Source organism: Ursus arctos, unplaced genomic scaffold (genome assembly GCF_023065955.2).
Source record: "Ursus arctos isolate Adak ecotype North America unplaced genomic scaffold, UrsArc2.0 scaffold_1, whole genome shotgun sequence".
Lineage (NCBI taxonomy): Eukaryota > Metazoa > Chordata > Mammalia > Carnivora > Ursidae > Ursus > Ursus arctos.
The window spans coordinates 88,110,227-88,130,590 of record NW_026622763.1 but is presented as its reverse complement, the minus strand read 5'-3'; the positions used below and the strand labels follow the sequence as shown (position 1 = coordinate 88,130,590).

The 20,364-nt window shown below is 38.9% G+C and overlaps 1 protein-coding gene across 1 annotated transcript in view; it reads left to right on the top strand.

Annotated features, from left to right (window-relative positions):
* The window catches only part of ABCA12 (ATP binding cassette subfamily A member 12), a 172,368-nt gene that overhangs the window by 9,518 nt on the left and 142,486 nt on the right, over positions 1-20,364 (top strand). The window contains exon 2 of the mRNA XM_048213947.2: positions 4,036-4,129. Within this exon, the coding sequence (XP_048069904.1) occupies positions 4,036-4,129 (94 nt within the window). The remainder of the gene's footprint in view (positions 1-4,035; positions 4,130-20,364) is intronic.

Below are 20,364 nucleotides of genomic sequence, written 5' to 3'. Positions count from 1 at the left end.
AAGCCTGGCTCCTCTTATGAACAATGTATTTACTTTTTTGGTCTACCTCACTGTGTTGAAACCAATCCCCTGCTTCTCACTCTGAATAGACACCCTCCTTACCCCACCTGGATTTTGACCTCCCATGTCTGACTTCTGAACTGTGTGTTTCCTCTTCACCTTGTTAGGGACCCACCTTCTCTGTGTTACTGTGGTGCCTTCTGTCCTAGTATGGAATAGCCTTTCTCTAGGCCTCTGAAAAAGGATTTTCAGGCGCTGAATTGTTCCAGAAGGGAAAGGGAAGAGAAGGAGAACAGAATGGGACATCTCAATGGAAAATAAACGCTGGAGAAATAAGAGACAAATGCTATAGCCCACTAAGGAACTTTACACTACTCAGTGTGCATATGCCTTTAGATGTCAAGAGTGCGGGGTAGGGGGTGGAACACAAATGAGATATAGAGGCGAATGTGAGATAATTAAAATATTAACAAAAATATGAAACTTTTAAAAACTGCTTTTCCCTTAGTTTTCAAGTAGCTCCAATATCTATATGTGTAAAATCAATATATCAGCCCTTTCTCCAAACAAACAAAAATGAGTCATGGCTCATTGGTTTAGTATTTGGATACCCGACACTGCATTTGCTTCTAGGTTGTTTATGATAATATTTAGAATGGTGTTGGGAGCAATCCTGCTGCTATGAAAATTTAAATTTTGTTTATTTCTTTCTTTTGTGATTAACTTGTCAACCTTAGCATTCCCAAGATCATAGTATGGAGGGCTTTGTGTTTATTATCCTTCTAAAATGCCGTATGCAGAAATATTCTCCAAACCCCTCTGACCTAAAAATCCCAGGGGAAATATTTTGACAATAGATTGCTTACAGGCTTGCTGTAGTTTTTACCTATAACAGAGTCCAAATTTCTTAAAGTATTCTGATACAGATTGCATTTTTGTCTGACTTAAATCATGTCTAAAATTAATTTCAATGTTTATCAAAACATCCTCATGGAACCATCAAATTAGATCAATTGAAAGACAATTTAAAGAAATCCCATGACATATGCCCTTATTTTAATGTGAATGTACGTATTTGTTGGTACAGTTGGTCTCTGTTGCTCACTGAATTCTCAGGAGATTGCTATAGAAAATGAATAGATGCTCCTGAAAGTAACTATGGGGCACTAAACCTTCTAGATGATTTTTGTTTTAAAGAATAACGGTGACTTCAAATATAAAGCCAAGAAATCCACAAACATTAAATTTTTAAACCCTAATTCTTTGTAGTCTACATTTCAAATAAGTCATATAGAATAATAATGGTACCTGTATCTTCAAAGAACAGACTCTAATTTTCTACTGTATCAGAAACTAGGCTAGAATAACACATATTTCTATAACACGTTTTTCTGATAAACTTTCTGTAAGGCATTATTTTTTCCTCAGAGTAGGATAATTTTTTAAAAAAATCTAGCGTAAGTATCTTGATATTCAGATCTTCATCCCCTCTCTGCTTCCCAACTGGGTATGTGACTGTGGGTAAGTGAATGGATAAAGCTGTGCTAACCTGCACCACAGAGACTAAAAAAGAAATTTGGATCAGATCAAGGCTTCTTAGCCTCTACTGTGTCATGGATGTCTTTATCAGGCTGGTAAAGCCTATGGTCCTTCTAAGAATAGTGCTTTGAAATCAATATAATAAATAGAATTACAAATGAAACCAATTATATTGAAATTCAGTTATTAAAGTAGTAAAACACAAATTTATATGGTAGTTTGTGTGTCTTTATTATAGCACTAAAGAAATAAACAAATATGGTAAACCCGTAACTACTGTAATTTGTAACGTCACCATGAGTAGAAACTGACCTTTGAGGTATCTGCAACAACACTAGTGTGATTTGAAAATATCTGTGATTTTTATTTGTAACAAAGTCACAAGTACTTCTAAGAACATTGTGGCTTGTTGCCCACATTCATCATTAATGGAAATGCTAGATTTTGATCAAAAGGTAGAGAAAATAGAAGTGTAATTTTTTTTTCCTTTCCAAGTTTACAAATGCCCTGAATGAATTCTATCCATTAGTTAAAGGAACTTTCTTACAAAAACATTCTAGGACTTTATAAACGATCCTGCCAGTTAGGTAAGGTGGCATACATTTAGAACTGCTCTACTCCAAGTGTGGTTCATGGACCGCGGCAACAGTGTCACCCACCTGCAGCTTGTTAGAAGTGCAGAATGTCTGCCCGACCTCAGATCTACTGGATCTGAATCTGCATGTTTCCAAGACGCATAGGTGATGTGGTGTACACAGTAATGCTTGAGAAGACTGCTACGGATGAAGCTGTTCAGGCTGTCTGGGAGCTTTTTAGCTATGATCAAACCAAGTATCCTAGGATTGCTTAGATCTACAGTCAACTTCTTCCATTTGCTAAAAATTTGCTCTTAAACATGCGGTCCAAGAAGTTGGTTACAGGCCTTTCAGCAAGGCCAACAGTGCTGTAGACACCCAATTGAGATTTTCATAGTTACTTCAGGATCAATAATTGAGCAAGATGCCAAGAGCCCCAGGCAGTAGTTTGAGATTTGTCAGAAGCAGATTGTCTCTGAAGTGGTAGGGTGTGGGGGAGAAGTGGTAACAAGTCTGCATAGAAACATAGGTCCGAGTTGAACTTTATTAAGCATAGGCGAAGCAGAAGAAGGTGGTTCTTGTCTCACAGAGTTGAAGAATGAACCTTGCGGACAAAGGAGGAGGAGCAAAGTAATAGGATTTTATTAATCAAGGATACAGAAAAAGCTCTTAAGAGTGAGAGGGGTCCCAACCAGGTTGCCAATGTGGGCCGCCACCAACAGTCTTTTATTTAGAACTGACCAGAGATCTTGTGGCCTTAACATTCTTGGGATGTCTTGGTTTGAGTAAGGACTAGCCATCTTTAATCGCTTACTTCTTTGGAGTCTAGTCATTTTTTTGTCTGCCATGAAAAGAACCCACCTCTGACAACCAAGGCAGGGTGGCCTGGTTTATGCCTCAGCATTTCAGGGATTTTTGGTGAGCCTAGTCATGTAGTCCCCTACCTATCCCTCTCTACCTAACCCCGCTTGTCCCTTACTCATTGGCAGTGTTTGTTCTGTAGGGTTTGGTTTGAGCACTGTTAACTGTTTGCATATCACAGTTGATGTTCTTGTGAATATGTGTTTCTCACTGCTCTGGAACCAGTTTTATAGGTATGTAAAATATTAAGTAGTTGACGTCTTACGAACAGAATCATGTCTATGTGGATAGAAAAGCCACTCCTGAAGTGTCTTCTAGTGAAATCCTCTAACAGAAACTTCGGTGCAGTGTAAATTTATTGAGCATCTGTTTTGTACGAGTGGAAATTCAGAAATGAAGAAGACACTGTTCCTGCCTTAAAAGAATTGCCAATTTGTTGTAAGCCAAGAAAAAAATATATAGATAGTTAGATAGATGATAAGAGTTTAAGTTCTATGATAAAAGCAGACACAAGATACTATTTATAGTGGTATGGGGGGGTGCATAGAACTTTTTAAGTTCCCGTTTACTCATCTACTCATTGACCCACACTAATTCATTCCTTTACCAATGTTTACTGAGCCATTATCCAATGTCACACACTGATCTTTATGGCTGACTGTAGAATGCTGACATTGGAAGTGGTAACATAGGTCTAGGTTGAGATTGTTTTGGGGTTTTGTATGCCCTGTTTAGAATGTTGAACCTTATCCAACAAGGAACTAAAAGATTTTTAAGTAGGGAAATTACTGATGAGATTTGAATTTTAAGATCATCACTCTTGGGACAGAGGATGAGAGGTGACTCTAAATGGGGCTTCTGAAGCTCATTTTAAGGAAGATAGCATTCTTGTGTTCACTTCAAGTTCTCTTGTAGCTTTAAAAATCTCTCATTCGTTTCTAATTAATAGTGTTTACAAGCAAATATCTGGTTTGTGTTGGAATTTTATGTGTTGTACTTTTTGTGAAATTTTTAGTTCAGCAACATAATTAACATTTTTTTTCCTGTCATTATTTTGCAGCTTTGGACCCTTGTCTTGATTTTATGGCCAGTCATTATTTTCATAATTTTGGCTATTACCCGGACCAAATTTCCTCCAAAAGCAAAATCAACTTGTAAGTAAATGAGATTTGTTTGTTTCCCTAATTTTAGGATTTGGGGATTCTTTTTTTTTTTTTTCCAAGATTTACTTACTTAATTTGAGAGAGCAAGAAAGAGTGTGTGTGTCTGTGCACATTGGGGAGGGGCAGAGGGAGAAGGAGAGAGAATTCCAAGCAGACTCCTCACTTAGAGTGGAGCCCGACACGGCACTCAATCTCATGACCTTGAGATCATGATATGAGCCAAAACCAAGAGTCAGACGCTTAACCAACTACGTCACCCAGGTGCCCCTAATTTTGGGATTCTAGTTAAAATTTATTTTGATACCTCCTTAGTGTTCTATTCTAAATTTTTAAATAGTGTTTCCACTTGAAAGTATTTGTATAAATACTTAGTCTGTTTTATTCTCCTGCTTTTTGAATTAGTTAGAAAGGTAAGACTGTAAGATTTATCTAAAAAATTATGAAGCAGGTAGGAGCCAGAATATATTTTAATCTTCGTAAAATTTTGACTCATTTATTAATCACCTCATAAAGTTCATTATGGTATGTACGACACAAACAAGTGGCAGTCTCAAGCCAGATCATCCTTTACTTTCATGTTGTAGCAGAAACCATAGACTGGTATTTGATCAGCTGGCCAGATGAAATGCAGAGTACTGTACGAATCTCTTCTCTCTCTTCAGGGCTGGTATGAGTGGTGCAAACGTATCAACACATTTAGTTTGAAAGAACATTGTTCTCCAGTTGGTGCTATTTTAGCTACGTTATTGTCATTACCTAGTTGAAAAATGGGCACCATGCCAACTCAGGCCATTATTTCCTTTTGGATCCAGAATGGAGATGCTGGAAAACCTCAGAGAAGTCCTCAGAACTGAGGGGGATGAGCTTTTTAACCCCAGTGATCTGACCGGTGGCCTTTTTTGCTTTTGTTCTTAAACTTTGGAGCAGTTTTCTTTTTTTTTTTTTAAAGATTTTATTTATTTTTTTGACAGAGATAGAGACAGCCAGCGAGAGAGGGAACACAAGCAGGGGGAGTGGGAGAAGAAGAAGCAGGCTCATAGCGGAGGAGCCTGATGTGGGGCTCTATCCCAGAACGCCGGGATCACGCCCTGAGCCGAAGGCAGACGCTTAACCGCTGTGCCACCCAGGCGCCCCGGAGCAGTTTTCTGGGTAGAGGAGTGAAGGTTAGGTGAGATGTTTGATGTCTCACAAAGCAGTCATCTTCTGAAAAGCTTCTCGTAGGCCAAATTTCTGTAAATCAGATTGTATTTCAGATAAATTATGGTAATTTGCTATGTAAAAGAAGACTATACTGAATTATTTGTAAAGAGAATAATGAGCTAGTGACTTTAAAAAAAAAGGGTTTTTCAATCACCCATTCCTAAGAAGATGACAGCCATGGCAGAACCTTGATTCATACACAATAGAATAATTTGGAAGAGAACATCAGTTCAATTAGTGTAAAGTATTTAAACTCTTGGTGCTAGAATAAATAATTCCTTACATCTGAAAAGCACCTTTCCATTTCTAAAGGACTTTTGCTCAAGTTATTATGCAGAGTTGTTGATGAGATTTTATTAAGTTGTTTATAAAAGCAGCATAATTGTGTTCTCTTCATACTGTGTGTATATTAGTTCTTTATAACAGATTAAGTCCATTGTATATTGTTGAAATTTATGTATTCTTGCTTACCTTAAGTAGCATGGACTTCAGAAATAATGCATTCAGCACATAAGGATAAACACTTTTTGAACTGGTTTAAGATGCTGATTATCAGTTCACTAACAATAGTGACAAAAGGAGTTTATTAGCTTCTTTCAACAACTTATTTCTGCCAGTTTCTTGTTTATAAGGAGTTTTTCAGTTATGTAATGAGTTTCTCTTAAAAAACTTACAAGACAGAAATACAAGGTGTGTGAGTGAGTCTTAACTGGCGCTACCTGATGGAATTTAGAGATTCATGGAGGAAACCATGGAGAGCACTTACAGTTCCACTAAATTATGAAGAAAAAATTGGAAAAATCATGTGATGAGTGCTTAAGACCTAATCTTTCAAAGGTTCTTCAAAAACACAATATCCAGAAGGAGATGAATAACCACCTTTTACTATGGACTTATGATTTTATGCTAATAATAGTTATGAGGTGATTGTCTTTATGTTTGTGGGTAGGAAAGAACAGAATTATAGGGAAGTTCAAACATTGGAAGTATTTTTGCTAGTCTCTCAGACCTTATAAGACTCAGTTAAAAAATAGTTTATTGTTTTTATTAGAACTTTTTGAGAACTATTAGAGGGAAAGTACCCTCTCATTTTACAGAGGAGAACACTGGGACCCAAAGAGAATGTAATTTTTCAAAATTCAGTCATGTGGGATAGGAGAGAAAGGTTTTGGGAACTATCTTTACTTTGTTCTTGAGATTTGTCTCATATTTTACCCTCTTATACGTAGAGCCAAAATACAAACTGTGTCCAAAATGTCAACTCATCCTCTAATCAGGCGAGTATAAAATATAATTTTATAATTGAAGGTGCTATCTGTAGAGCAAAGTAGAGAATCTGAAACTGGTATAGATGCAGTTGCTTTTTCTCCCTGTTGTGGTAGAGAGGGAATAACTCCAAAATGAAAGTTTGGATTCAGGGATTTTTATTCTTTTTTTTTTTAAATTATTGTTGTTTTTCTTTGTTTCTCATATCTATTATAGTGAAAGATTAAAGGGAGTTCATAATAATCAATGATAAAAATAAATATTTCTTGATTTCATATGAGCCTGATGGTTAGAGTGGTAATGGCCATGTTACTCAGTTCACAGTGGAGAAAACCAGTGCACGGAGAGAGTAAGTAACTTGACCAAGATTGTACAGTTAATAAGTGGTGCTGTCAGGATTTGAACCCAGGCAGTCTGACTCTAGACTCTCGTTTTAAGCTTATGGATTCACATTTCTTATATCTGTGAGTCAGTACTAATTTCTCTTGTTGCATTATTTAGGTTTCAGAAAAGTAGACTAAAAGTTAGAGATTAGGAACGTAAACACCCCATCTCTGTCTCTATCATGAAATCAAGAAATAGGAGGAAAGGTACATAACAATGTATGAATCAAGAGTCTAATGAAGACATACAAATGGCTAAAAGACACATGAAAAATTTTCAAAATCATTAGCCATCAAGGAAATTCAAATCAAAACCACACTAAGATACCACCTTACGCCAGTTAGAATGGCAAAAATTGACAAGGCAAGAAGCAGCAATCGTTGGAGAGGATGTGGAGAAAGGGGATCCCTCCTACATTGTTGGTGGGAATGCAATTTGGTACAGCCACTCTGGAAAACAGTGTGGAGGTCCCTTAAAAAGTTAAAAATTGAGCTACCCTATGATCCAGCCATTGCACTACTGGGTATCTACCCCAAAGATACAGACGGAGTGAAGAGAAGGGCCATATGCACCCCAATGTTCATAGCAGCATTGTCCACAATAGCCCTTCAACAGATGACTGGATTAAGAAGATGTGGTCCATATATGCAATGGAATATTACTCAGCCATCAAAAAGAATGATTTCTCAACATTTGCTGCAACATGGACGGCACTGGAGGAGATAATACTAAGTGAAATAAGTCAAGCAGAGAAAGACAATTGTCATATGGTTTCTCTCATCTATGGAACATAAGAACTAGGAAGATCGGTAGGAGAAGATAGGGATAAAGAAAGGGGGTAATCAGAAGGGGGAATGAAGCATGAGAGACTATGGACTCTGAGAAACAAACTGAGGGCTTCAGAGGGGAGGGAGGTGGGGGAATGGGATAGGATGGTGATGGGTAGTAAGGAGGGCACGTATTGCATGGTGCACTGGGTGTTATATGCAACTAATGAGTCATCGAACTTTACATCAAAAACCAGGGATGTACTGTATGGTGACTAACATAATATAATAAAAAATATTATTATAAAAAATAAAAAAAGAGTTATCCTAAATATTAGTATTCAGTGGAGAATTCTGCCTTTCTCTGACTAATTCTTCATGAATCATTGTAGTTGTAATAGCATCGAAATCGGGTCCCGTTTAACAGAGTTAAAATCCTTTCTGGGCTACCGTGACTGCTTCAGTGCTAGTTGGGCAACAGAGAAAGGAAGAAACTCCAGGCTACATCCCAGCTGAAACTCAGCTATGGTGAGAAAGGAGTTATCTTGTGGGCACATTATGCTCCCAGAATAGCTGGGCAGGTGTGTAGGACTGATACATCATTTAGAACAAATATAATTAGTGACTCAAAGGGCTCCCTCCACGGTTTTCTTACTGATGGGTGTCTGGAGAAGTGTGGATGTTTGGTGAGCCAGGAAGCTGCTGCAGTGTCTGCCGTGGTGAGCACCTGTCCTGTGCATGATACTTACTTCTGGCACCGCCTGCCTTCACTTACGCCCTTCTGTGTCACCAGACACAGCTTCGTAACTAGCTTCTGCAAATAATAAGTCCCAGGAAAGGAAGGCTTCCCAAGCCTGGCAGACGGGCCCGGATGCTTCTTCACGTAGAGAAGAAATGGTCTAAGGCACCACATTTGAAATAGTTCCAACCTCTTATAATCTTTACATGCAGTGACTTGTCAGGAGGCAAACTTTAAAGCCGAAACATCATGCTTAGGAGCAAAGATAAACAAAACAAAACAAACCCTCAAATGCCTTTAGACTAAGCCCAGCTCTAATGTAGTGAGTAATCTTTGTCTCCTTTGAGCGCGCACATACCCACGAAGTGCCAGCCAGCAATTCCTAATTACTGCGGAGCCCACTACTTTTCAAGAACAACAACAATAAAAAAAAAAACCCTGCCATCATGAGATAAGTGGACTCCAAAAATTGCAGTCTTGCCAAATAAGGAGTCGCATTTTTATGAAGTTAATGAAAAACAGTATTTTTCAAGTAGTCGAAAATACCACTAAAAGCACAATGGAAATTATACTGTGTAAGTGTGACATAGCCTGGATTAAACTCTATCTCGAGGCCATCACTTTTAATACCTCGCCTCCCCCAAAGAGAAGAAATTCAGCCCATCTCACATCTGAAAATGAGCTGCTGGTGGAAGGCAGGATCCAACCGCTAATTGAATTGTATCCAAATGTGTGCCCGCACAGGGTTACCCTGAGCACTACCCATCTGGGTGTGACTGTAGCTTTGGTAAATGCACGATCACCATGACCAACATGTCTTTTGACCTCCAGAGCATACCTTTTGTCTTCAGGGATGCAATAAAAGTAATAATGGGGTGCAAATTTATTGAACACCTTAGTACGTGTCAGACACCGTGCTGAGTCCTTCACATAGATTTCCTTAGTGGATACATCGTCTCTATAAACTACATAGTATGATTGTCCCAATTTTAGAGATGACAAAACTGAGGCACAGAGATGTTAAGTAATCTATCCATATTCACACGGGTACTATGTGCCCGAGCCTGGATTTTAAACAGAGTTTTACCTGCAGATTCAGTAGTTGTATTCAGGTCGTGATCGCCAGCAGTGGCAGTCCTAAGGTCCGGCTCACTTCCATTTACAGCACCTCCTTTTCTTCCTCATGCCACCTGTTAGCACTACCATAGATGGAACATGGCTTTAAAATTGAACTCTATTGGCTTTTCTACTTGTCAGCAGCTCTAGGAAGAAATGTGAGAAGGAAGATTGAAATTATTGATTAATTGGTGGCTTGTGGGATCCCTGTGTGTTGCTGTACCTACAGTCCTGAATTGTTAAGAGGAAGCTATTGTGTGGTTTTATGTTGAAAGAGCCGATGAGTCATCACTCGAGAGAGTTGTGAAAGTCAGATGAGCCAGGCTTTTTCTGGCCCTGCTCTTGCTTCTGATGTTCCATGTGGCCTGTTTTCAGCGAAGGGACGGCAAGTGCATGAGGACAGGATTCCATTCTGGGGTACACCATGCTCTCCAGCATGCTCATGATTAAACAGTAATAGTTGAGGCACCCATAGTAAATATTTTCCTTTTCTATTTTGATTGGCTCAAAGTTAATGCAAGTTTTGTTCTGGGAAGCTCAGAACTCATCATCATTTATCTCCTGCCAGGTGTTGCCCCACCTGATTTCTCCATTCTCACGTGTGCCAGCAACACCAGGCATCCCAGCTTAGAAACGTCTGAGTCATCCCTGACTCCTCCCGTTCCTTCACCTCCCATAACTACGAGCCTTCGAGACAGAATCTATCTTGTGAAATGTGTCCTGGAGTTACCCCTCCCTTTCCATCCTTCCTGCAGTCCCTTGCTTCAAGGTCTCATTGTATTACACTTGTGTTTCTTCAGTAGCTTTTTATTGGGGGGGGGGGCACTCTGGAAGTCCAGCCTCTAATTCTTCCCACGGTGTATCACAGATAATCCCTTAAAATATTCTTTGGGTCTATTAAGTTTCAACTCCCCTTTGTCCTACTTTCAAGACCTTCATAATCAGGATTCACCCGCCCTTCTGTTCGCTGTGCTCTGCAGTATGAGGCCTTTGCCTAAAGAGGCTGTGTTCATTCCCATGTTCATTCCCACTTGGAGACACATGCTCATGTCTCTTCCTTCTCGTCTATCAAAAGGCAAGCTCACATCTAAGGCTTACCCTTTTGTCTTCCCTGCTCATTCAAAACTCCAGTTATTTCTCCTTATATCTCTCTTGTGGATGTACAGGCTAATGGTGGTTTTTGAATGCTTTATGCTTTAATCTCGACTCACTCATTAGACAGATAGTACATCAAGAGCAGAAATCATGTCACAGCCTCATGCTGATATCAGATACCGCACGATTCCTACCAGAGAGAACAAAATAAGAATGTAATAAATCATTCAGAATTTAGTACAGTTTGAAAGATACGGGTGATTGGATTATAAAATTCACCCAGAGATGCATAGTAATAAAGTTCAATGTGAATCTGAGATAGGTAAAGGGCAAGAAGTTAGCTTGCTTTTGGTTTGGTTTTACTTGTCCGATCCAGGTAAATCTGACTGTCCTATCAAAAATATCTCTAACATTAATATCGGGGCAAGAAAAGGGGTATAAAGCTCCCTCACTCCACCCCAGGTAGATCCACTTGGGAATTTCCCTCACAAATTCCTAAGAGTTTGTGTGAATGTGTAGCAAGATTGTTTGTGTGGGAGAGATTTATAGTCTGCTTCTTGCTTAAGTTTCAGAAAATGTGAGAGCAACTTTTGAATTTCCCAGCCAAAGCGCTATCATTTACTTCTTTCATCAGCAAATCAGTAGTTAACAATTTTGGAGGGAAACATTACCCTTTAGATGGCACCATGGAGATAAACTCTGTGAAATTCAAAAATGGAGACTACGACTGTGTCCCCTTGCATTCCGCACCGAGCTGGAGGAACCCAGCAGGAGGGAGGCAATGTGAACATGGCCTGGGCACACTCCTGCATAGGGGCAGCTGCAGCTTCTGCTGGGGGCTGTCCCTCTCCCCCTGCTCCTATGGGAAATTCTGCGGTGCTCTCACGCAATGCCGATGGGCACACCCTGATGCCAGATAACAGGACAAAAGGATTTCTCAACTAATGCCCTGTTTGGCTTGGTACACAGAGTTGCATCAGAGAGCCGGAAATATCTTGAAGTACAATAAAACTTAATTTAACAAGTAGGAAAATAGGCACCTGGGTGGCTCAGTCAAACATTGGGCTCCTGGTTTCGGCTTGTTCATGATCTCAGGATCTCGGAATCAAGCCCCAGGTTAGGCTCCGTGCTCAGCCAGGAGTCTGCTTGAGTTTCTCTTTCCCTCTCCCTTTGCCCACCCACTCCTCTCCTCGTTCTTTCTCTCTCAAATAAATCTTAAAAGAAAAAAAAAGTAGAAAAATACAGAGTAAATAGCAGCGGCTGATTATACAGCGGAAGATTTCTTGTCTTTTGGGTTTTATTCGCCCATCCTTTCTGCATCATCCCTCCTTCTGATGACTTACCTTACTAGCTTCCCGGAGGTGACAGCCGCACTGGCATCGTCTCTGGGGGCTACATGTCTTCTCTTTTTCACTCATCTCTCTCCTTCCCTTCATAAAGAGCAGAGGGGCTGCTGTTACTCTCAGGTGGGGACTTCTAATACTCAAGTCTATATGATAAAGATACATAATTTGTTATTTATAAAAGTCTCACTAGTAAGTCATCTCACTCAGTGGATGTTTCCAATATACTCCTGAAACTAAGAGGCAGATTTAACAAAGTTCAACCTATTCTCTTTCACTTATCCAAGAGCACAGAGCCCAGACACAGGCTCCAGGTGAGGGTCTGGCTCTGTGGTCGGCTGATGGTGTGTTTTCCCAAGTAACTATTAAGCATTCTACTAAGTATCCTACTAAGGAAACCTGGCCCAGCAAACCTTAGTCATTTTATGTTGCTCTCACTATTCAACTTTTCTCATGCTCTTTGATTAGGTCAGATTGTGTCTTTTGCTTTGATAAATGAACCAGTGTATATTTTTAGAATAGAGCAGCCCTCATGGAAGAAATGGCATAGCATACGATATTTGCTGATCTTGAGTCAGTTAGAATTTCATTGTGGATTCAAATTAGAATGACTTATAATATTTTTACATTAAGAAAAATAAAATCTGTGGTTATTTAAAAATAAAATCTTTTGGTTTGGGTTATATATTTACATATTTATATTTATATGTAAAATTATTATTGTGAGAGGCAGTATAAGGGCTTAGAGCACAGACTCAAGATTCATACTTCCTGGATTCAAGCACAAGCCTTAAGTAAATCTCTTGGATGCTCTGAGCCTCAGTTTCCACATTTAGATATCGAAACTAATAATAGCACCCACTTCACAGAGTTACTGTGAAAATTGAATGAGTTAATATTTGTTAAATACTTAGATAAATGTCTGGCACTTAATAAGAGCTGTAATTGTGTTGGATTTTATATTTTATATTTATATTATTTATAATATTATATAGATATAGGGTATAACATCAATCATTGACTATCATTGAGCTAATCTAGCATCATATTACTTGACAGATAAGATAACTGAGACTCAGAAAATTTAGGACTTGATTATAGTTTCACATTTATTCTTGCTTCTGTCCCATATTTAAAGGGTACCTGTTATGTCTGCGCTGATCAAGAAAGCCATGAACCCTCAGAACAATCAGATCTATAGGAGGTTAATAAGTGTGTCAGAATCTGTAATAAATAAATACGCAATGTGGTAAATTCCACAGTGGAGGTAGGCTCAAAAGCGAATCTGCAGAGGAGAGAGAGTCCAGACAACCTTACCTGAGATCAGGGCTGGGACTATGGGGATACTAGTGCAAGCAAACTTGGAGTGGTTAGCAAAATCTCAGTAATCAAGGTCAATCATATTTCAATGCAATATTCTAAAATATAAAAATTAATTTAAAAATTCTATGATGAACAACCATGAGAGACTGTGGACTCTGGGAAACAAACTGAGGGCTTCGGGGTGGGGGGGGATTGGGATAGGCCATTGATGGATATTAAGGAGGGCACGTATAGCATCAAGCATTGGGTGTTATACACAAATAATGAATTATGGAACACTACATCAAAAACTAAGGATGTACTGTATGGTGACTAACATAACATAATAATAAATTATTATAAATTAAAAAAAATTCTATGATGAACAAAATATTAACATTTCAGATAAAGTCAGGCTCAGTATTACTGACTTCTTTTGCCTTGGGCTCCAGTATGACTCGCACAGCAGTGCCTGTGATATCAGGAACGTCTTCACAAGAAGTCCTACGTCCTAGCATGAGTTTTAATGAGGAGGAGTTTGTCAGCTAGGCAACCAGTGTCCGCATTCCTCACAGACAGCGACCAACATGAGTGGGGCCACAGGACATGACAGAGTTAGATGTGCCAGGAATTAGGAGTTTGTTTTGTCTGGAAAAGGAGGATTTTTATTGCAGGTAGGGAGCTGAGCCTATTTGGTCAGTATCGAGAAGATTGAACTTTATTTTGGAGAGGATGAGAAGCCATTGGAACTTTTTCGTAAATTAGCTTTGTTTTAAATGTAAAAATATAACATTTATATTTTTTCTGGTCATGGATATACATGCTTATTATTTAAAAATAAAATAAGTATGCATATTGTAAAAAGCAGAAGTCCTGCATAATCTTGCCTTCTGAAGATTTAACTGTTGTTACCATTTCAATGTACGTTTTCTCAAGCTGTTTTCTACGTATAAACGGATTAACTCAACCACTCTACCTTAATCCAAATCATATAAATACACCTGTTGAAAGATGTGGATTACCCTGGGCTTTCTAAACAGGCGTCTGGTGGTGGTGGTGGAGGGGATGGCAGAGACGAGCTGGATGATGAATAGATGAGGTGCTGTAGTGAGTGGGGCCATGAGGACCAGACAGTCTACAGAACTCCCCAGGTGATGCTGATGCAACTTCAAGTGTGAGAGCTACCTTTTCCTTTCTTTTCAGCTATCTTCTCAGTTATCTTGTAAATCCGTTGCTTTTTTACTAGCTCACTACTGTGAAAGTCAACCAGGGAATGGATTTAATTCTTTGAATAGTTTCGGGGAAAACTTTGCCAGCAATCCCTGCTTCATTTTAGCACTGGATCTCTCACTGTAGTCCTCAGGATGCTAGAAGTCACACACCATTTTCATGTCTTATGAAGATCACATCTTCAGGGCAGTTGAGGAGAATGCCTCCACTCTGATTAGATTGATAACTAAGGATGAGAGTGTTCATGATTTCCTGAACTTGTATGCACATGGGTTTGTCAAAGATGCTTTCATAAATGTAGTTGCATGGGAATCTAGTTCCACTTTGACAAGTACTTCACACGCTAACATAGTATCACTTGCTTCTAGCTTCATAAATGCCAGGGGAATGAGATAATGTCAAAAATTTTTTTGTGGAGGTTCATACTGTACCAGGTGTGCGTAGGCTATGAAGAATAGGTCTGTGTTCAGTCCTCAGGTTGCTTACAGTCTAACTCTGGAGTGAAAACACACACACACACACACACACACGTTATATGCCATAATAGCTTTAAAAAAGAAAGTTAAATGTAACTAAAGTAAATGTTAAATATAGCTCTGGGTACAGTGCTTTGCACATAGTGGGAACTCAAATATTTAGTGATTAATTGACAGTAACATGTAGTAACAGTCCAAATACTTAGGAAAAAAGTATTAATAAGTCATATTGGCAATAAAAACTACTGAAAGTTTTAAAATTATTGTGCACTAGTTTCATCAAGAATTACTCCAGGACTTAAATTAAGCTTGAAAGGAAGACAAATGAATGTGCTGAATACACAACAAGAAGAGATGTGCCCTTCAAGACTGAGGAAGGTCATGATCAAAAACTGACTGAGGATAGGCAGACTGGATCGGCCAATGGAGAGTGTCAGTGCTGGAGAGTAGGAGAGACCAAGCTGCTTCTGATCATGTGAGCCTTTCAACACTAGACCGAAGAGTTTGGATTTTCACCTTATAGGAAAAGAAACACTAGAAGGCCGTGAAGAACTATTTAATTTTTCTTTTTCCAACACAGGAGATAAACTAAGGGAAGCTTGAAAAGGTCATCCACCATAATTGTTTATCTTCATCCAGATGTTTCTATCATAGGCTCAGTTATCTATCTGTAAGAAATTGCCTCCCCGAACTCAACAGCAACAACAGTGAACATTTATTATCCTCCAGTTCCCATGGCTCCAAAATTTGGGAGCGGCTTAAGTGTGTGGTTTTGCCTTAGGGTCTCTCATGAGATTGCAGCAGTTTTACTGGAGTTGGCCTCCTAGGATAGCTTGACTAGGGCTGGCGGATCTGTTTTAAAGGTGGATGGCTGACATGCTTAGCAGGTTGGTACCAATTGTAGGTCCCAAGTTGTGGCTTCTCTCCACAGGCTGTTTTAGTGTTTTCATGACAGGGCAGCAAGCTTCCCCAGGCCAAGCAATCCAGGAGACAGTCAGGCAGATGCTAGTCTTTTTATGACCTAGCCTCGAAAGACTCCAACCGCATTCTCTTCATTAGAAACAAGTCACTAAGCCCGCGCTCATATTCAAGGACAAGAGAATTATGTTCTACCTTTGGAAGGAAAAAGTGTCAGAGATACTATAGACACATTTTAAAACCACCACACAGACTACCAAGAGTCAGTGATGTAATAGTAGTATGTGCTGAACATGCTTGAAATATTCAGCCCCACCATGGGCGAGTTCCTATCTGCTCGAGGCCATACTGCATTCCTCACACCTAGCACAGTGCCTGCTTGTGGAGGCATCATTACATATTTTTTTAACTATTACTGTTTTATAGATGAAGATTCTTATTTTCAGAGGTTGTAGCGACAGATCTCACTAAGTAAGTGTTGAAGCCAAGATTTAATTTGGTCTTACTACTCAAATCCCCTTCCTACTCCCAATGCTATCTGTCAAGCAGAATCATTCATCTCTATTAGAAACACTCACCTTGCTGTTGGCATAGCTACCAGAACCACTCTCCGAAATATCGCCTGGTACTTAGTCGTCACCCAACAAATATTTGTTGAACAAATGAACAAATCTGGTACAATACCTGAAGGCTAGAGATACAAAGAAATCTGTTCAAATTTACTTACAAGTCAATGGAAGACTGTGAAATACAGGCCAGAATGCTTGCCTCTTGAGCAGGTTATTATTTTGTCATATTCATTGAAAGTATGCTGTGTTTAAAGTGTAGAAGTGAGATACTAAAAATAGAGAAAATGTAGAGTTTCTGTGTTTTGAGCAGCTTATGATCTGATGACCACCTACAAGGAATCTATGGAGAATGAACTTTATATCATTGCGTCATTATTTTGAATATAGTCTCTTTGAGAGTGGGAGTGGAATAGAGTAGAAATAACTGTGCATCATCTAGAATTTCCCTCATATGAGTAGTAGTATGCTTTGACATTTAACCCATAGACAAAAGGAAACAAATGCATTTGAGTAGAGCATGACAACTTAAGCTCTCACACACCTTTCTACACAACTACTAATGCTATTACTCTGACAGATTTTGTACCAAATTGAACCTAATCTGCTTTGAAAACTTCACTCGCCTCCATTGAATCCTGTTAGCTCTAATTAGCTCTTTTAAGATTGCATGCTAAGCAGAACTCTGAAAACTAGAAGAAACAAAAACAAAGTAACAGAACTTTGTTTTAGATCACATTTCTTTTGGAGGCATGCCAAGAGCTGAGATTTAAGGTCTTTATTTTGTTGATTTATCTTTAGTTTTATGTGGAAATTTGGCATTAAGTAGATAATCTGGAAGGCAAATGACAGGGATGAGTGGATCTCATAGGCGAGCTCAGTTTCGGGTTATTACGAATCCTGTGGTAACATTAGGTGATGTAGCCAAACCTCCAGAACAATAAGCAGTCCGTTTTCCTGCAGTGTTAATTCAAAGAGTATCAAATATTAGCTCAAATAAAACCTACAGCAAATGAACAAGAGTGGGATTAGGTTAATCTTAAGCAATGAAGGTTGCTTAAGGTATTAGAGCCATGTTCCTGATCCCTACTTTTGTAGCCTAGATTTCTAGACATCTAGATGCACACACCCACTGAACACTCAGCTTTTCATTAAACAAATACCCATTTATCATAACACTGTGGAATCTAAAGGTGAAGAACACAGGCTTTTTAGATAAAAATATCAATAATCAAGTTGTGAGGGCAAGACTTACCGTACCTGACCCTAAAGCCCATAATCTATTACATAGTCAACTTTGATAAGGAACAAAGAACAACAGATGCACTAATTTTTTTAAAAAAAATACAATCCTTGGAGGCTAGAGAAGTTAGCAAAGCTTCATATTGTGAGTAGGACTTAAACGGCATCCTGAGGAAGGCTAATAGGATAATTGGATTTGCGTGGAGGAGAATGGGACTTTTTTTTTTTTTAAGATTGTACTTATTTTTTGAGAGGGGGAGAGAGCACAAGCAGGGGGAGTGGCAGGCAGAGGGAGAAGCAGGCTCCCTGCTGAGCAAGGAGCCCGATGCGGGACTGGATCCCAGGACCCTGGGATCATGACCTGAGGCGAAGGCAGACACTTAACTGACTGAGCCACCCAGGCACCCCAAATGGGACATTTTTCAAGGGAAGGAAGTTCATGGTGTTGGGGATGTAAGGTGAATGGTCTTTACCTCAGGCAACCTTCCCTGAACCTCTGTCCTAGGTTAGTTTTCACCCCCACTCACCCCTCCTCTATATAATTGTGATCTACAATGCATGTATTTATTTGATGCTTGTGTCTCTGGTCTCTAATTCATGAGGCCCCTGCCTAAGCTTGTCTTCTCCACCAAATATCAGCAGTCCCTCCCACTAACAGACACCCAGTAAAGAAGTTTTTCCTCCCAATTCCATTAGATGCTACTGAGAAATGAGTTTGAATGGGTGATACAGGTCCAAGAGACCCAGAGTCTCAAATACCAGGGTGATGTCATTAGGATGCCCTTACCTGATAAGCAATAAAAAAGATCACATGGTAATGGGAACATTGTATTTTGTGTATATTAATCAGATAGCATGGGAGATTATATCAGAGTGAGTAGAAGGCAGGAGCAAGAAAAAGAATTACACATTTATTGAAATTACAAAAAGTGGTGGGCACTGTCACTAACACAACTGATGAAACAAATGGGAAAGAATGAATGATATTGGGAAGTGTCAGTAGGGGATGGTGGAGATTGGTTTTGGGGGATAAGGAAATAGTTGGAAATGAGAGAGCTCTCATAGTTTTTAATCTGCTATAAAGAGAAAATAGAGCAGCAAAAACTATAACAATAGTAATGATCCCTTTATGTAATATTGTCTCAGTTATTAGAAAAATCTTGAGATCGAGAGAGTCATTATTCTGATTTCCATTTTACACATGAGAAACTCAAAACTCTAGGCAAATTGAGCCTACTGATCAAACCCATGGGCCATTGGTCTGGTGTTTAAGTCCCAGTTCAACCTTTGTGACCTTGCAAAGTCACTCGACTTCTCTGAGCCTTGGTTTCTTCATCTGTAAAATGAGGATAATCAAACTACCTATCTCATAGCATTTTGGAGAGAGTTAAATAAGATAACACATCTAATAAGATAGCATGTAATAAATTAATCTGTGATATCAAAGAGCTTACCTATAGTCTACTGATGTATATAGTAAGTTCTCAATGAAAGATTTTGATTAGATGGCTTATCAAAGATTAAACAGCTTGTAAGTGGAAAAGCTTGTGACTTGAACCCAGGCCTTTTGATGTATTTATTATACATATCTGTTGATATTAGGGGGGGGAAATAAGACACAAGGATAGAGTGGTGAAAATATTAGTTGCTTAGTAGCCAAAGGACAACCCTTGTTTATTGCAGTCCATGCATTAAGAAGTTGCATCAGAAACTGGGGATGTACTGTATGGTGACTAATATAACAAAATAAAAAAAAAAAAGTACTTATCCGATGATTGAAGAGAAAAAGAAAACCGTGGTTCTCATCTTAGTTCTGCCAATCTAAATTATCCTAAAATTTGGGAAGCGATGTAAATTGCTTTTTGGTTTCTATGCTTATGTGCTTGATCATATATGTGAAATTGTGCCAAGAAGCACACTGGATAAAAATCCTCTTAATGCTAAATTAGTCCTATAATCTTCAGCAACAACCAGTGTTAATGGAACTTGTTTCTCTTCGTGAGGCTGCACTTTAAAACTGAAGGCAATAAAAATGTTACATCAACTGTTTATAGTTGAGAAGCCAAGTACATTTTAATAGAACCAACATTTGAAAGAATTCTACTCCCTCCAGTAGGCCCCAGACAGCAATCACACAGGAAGGGGAAATTGATGAGAAAATGTTTTCTGAGAGCAGAAATTCAGAGGATTTCTGGCCTGCACATTCATTTGTAAAAGATAGCCCTTGTTTTATTATCATATCCTTGCTAATATTTGTTTCGATTGCCTTGCATAAGGGGGTTCCTAATAGTTTTAGAGTATCAATAATCACGTTTCTCATATTGAGATGTTCTCATCCCATTCTTAGGAGAAGGCACATGGATATCACAAAACAATAAGCAAGAAAAGATTATACAGTTTATAAGGAACCTATTTAAGCATAAGTAAGGCTTAGGGGAAAAAAGAACAACTTGGGCTACAGTTAAAAAGAATCCAATCAATCCAGAGTAGGTATTCATTCACTTTAGTTATATCTGTCATATCTCTGGACCCTTATTTATACAGTAGAAGTCTGAAGCACCAAAACCTTCTTTGAATGAGTT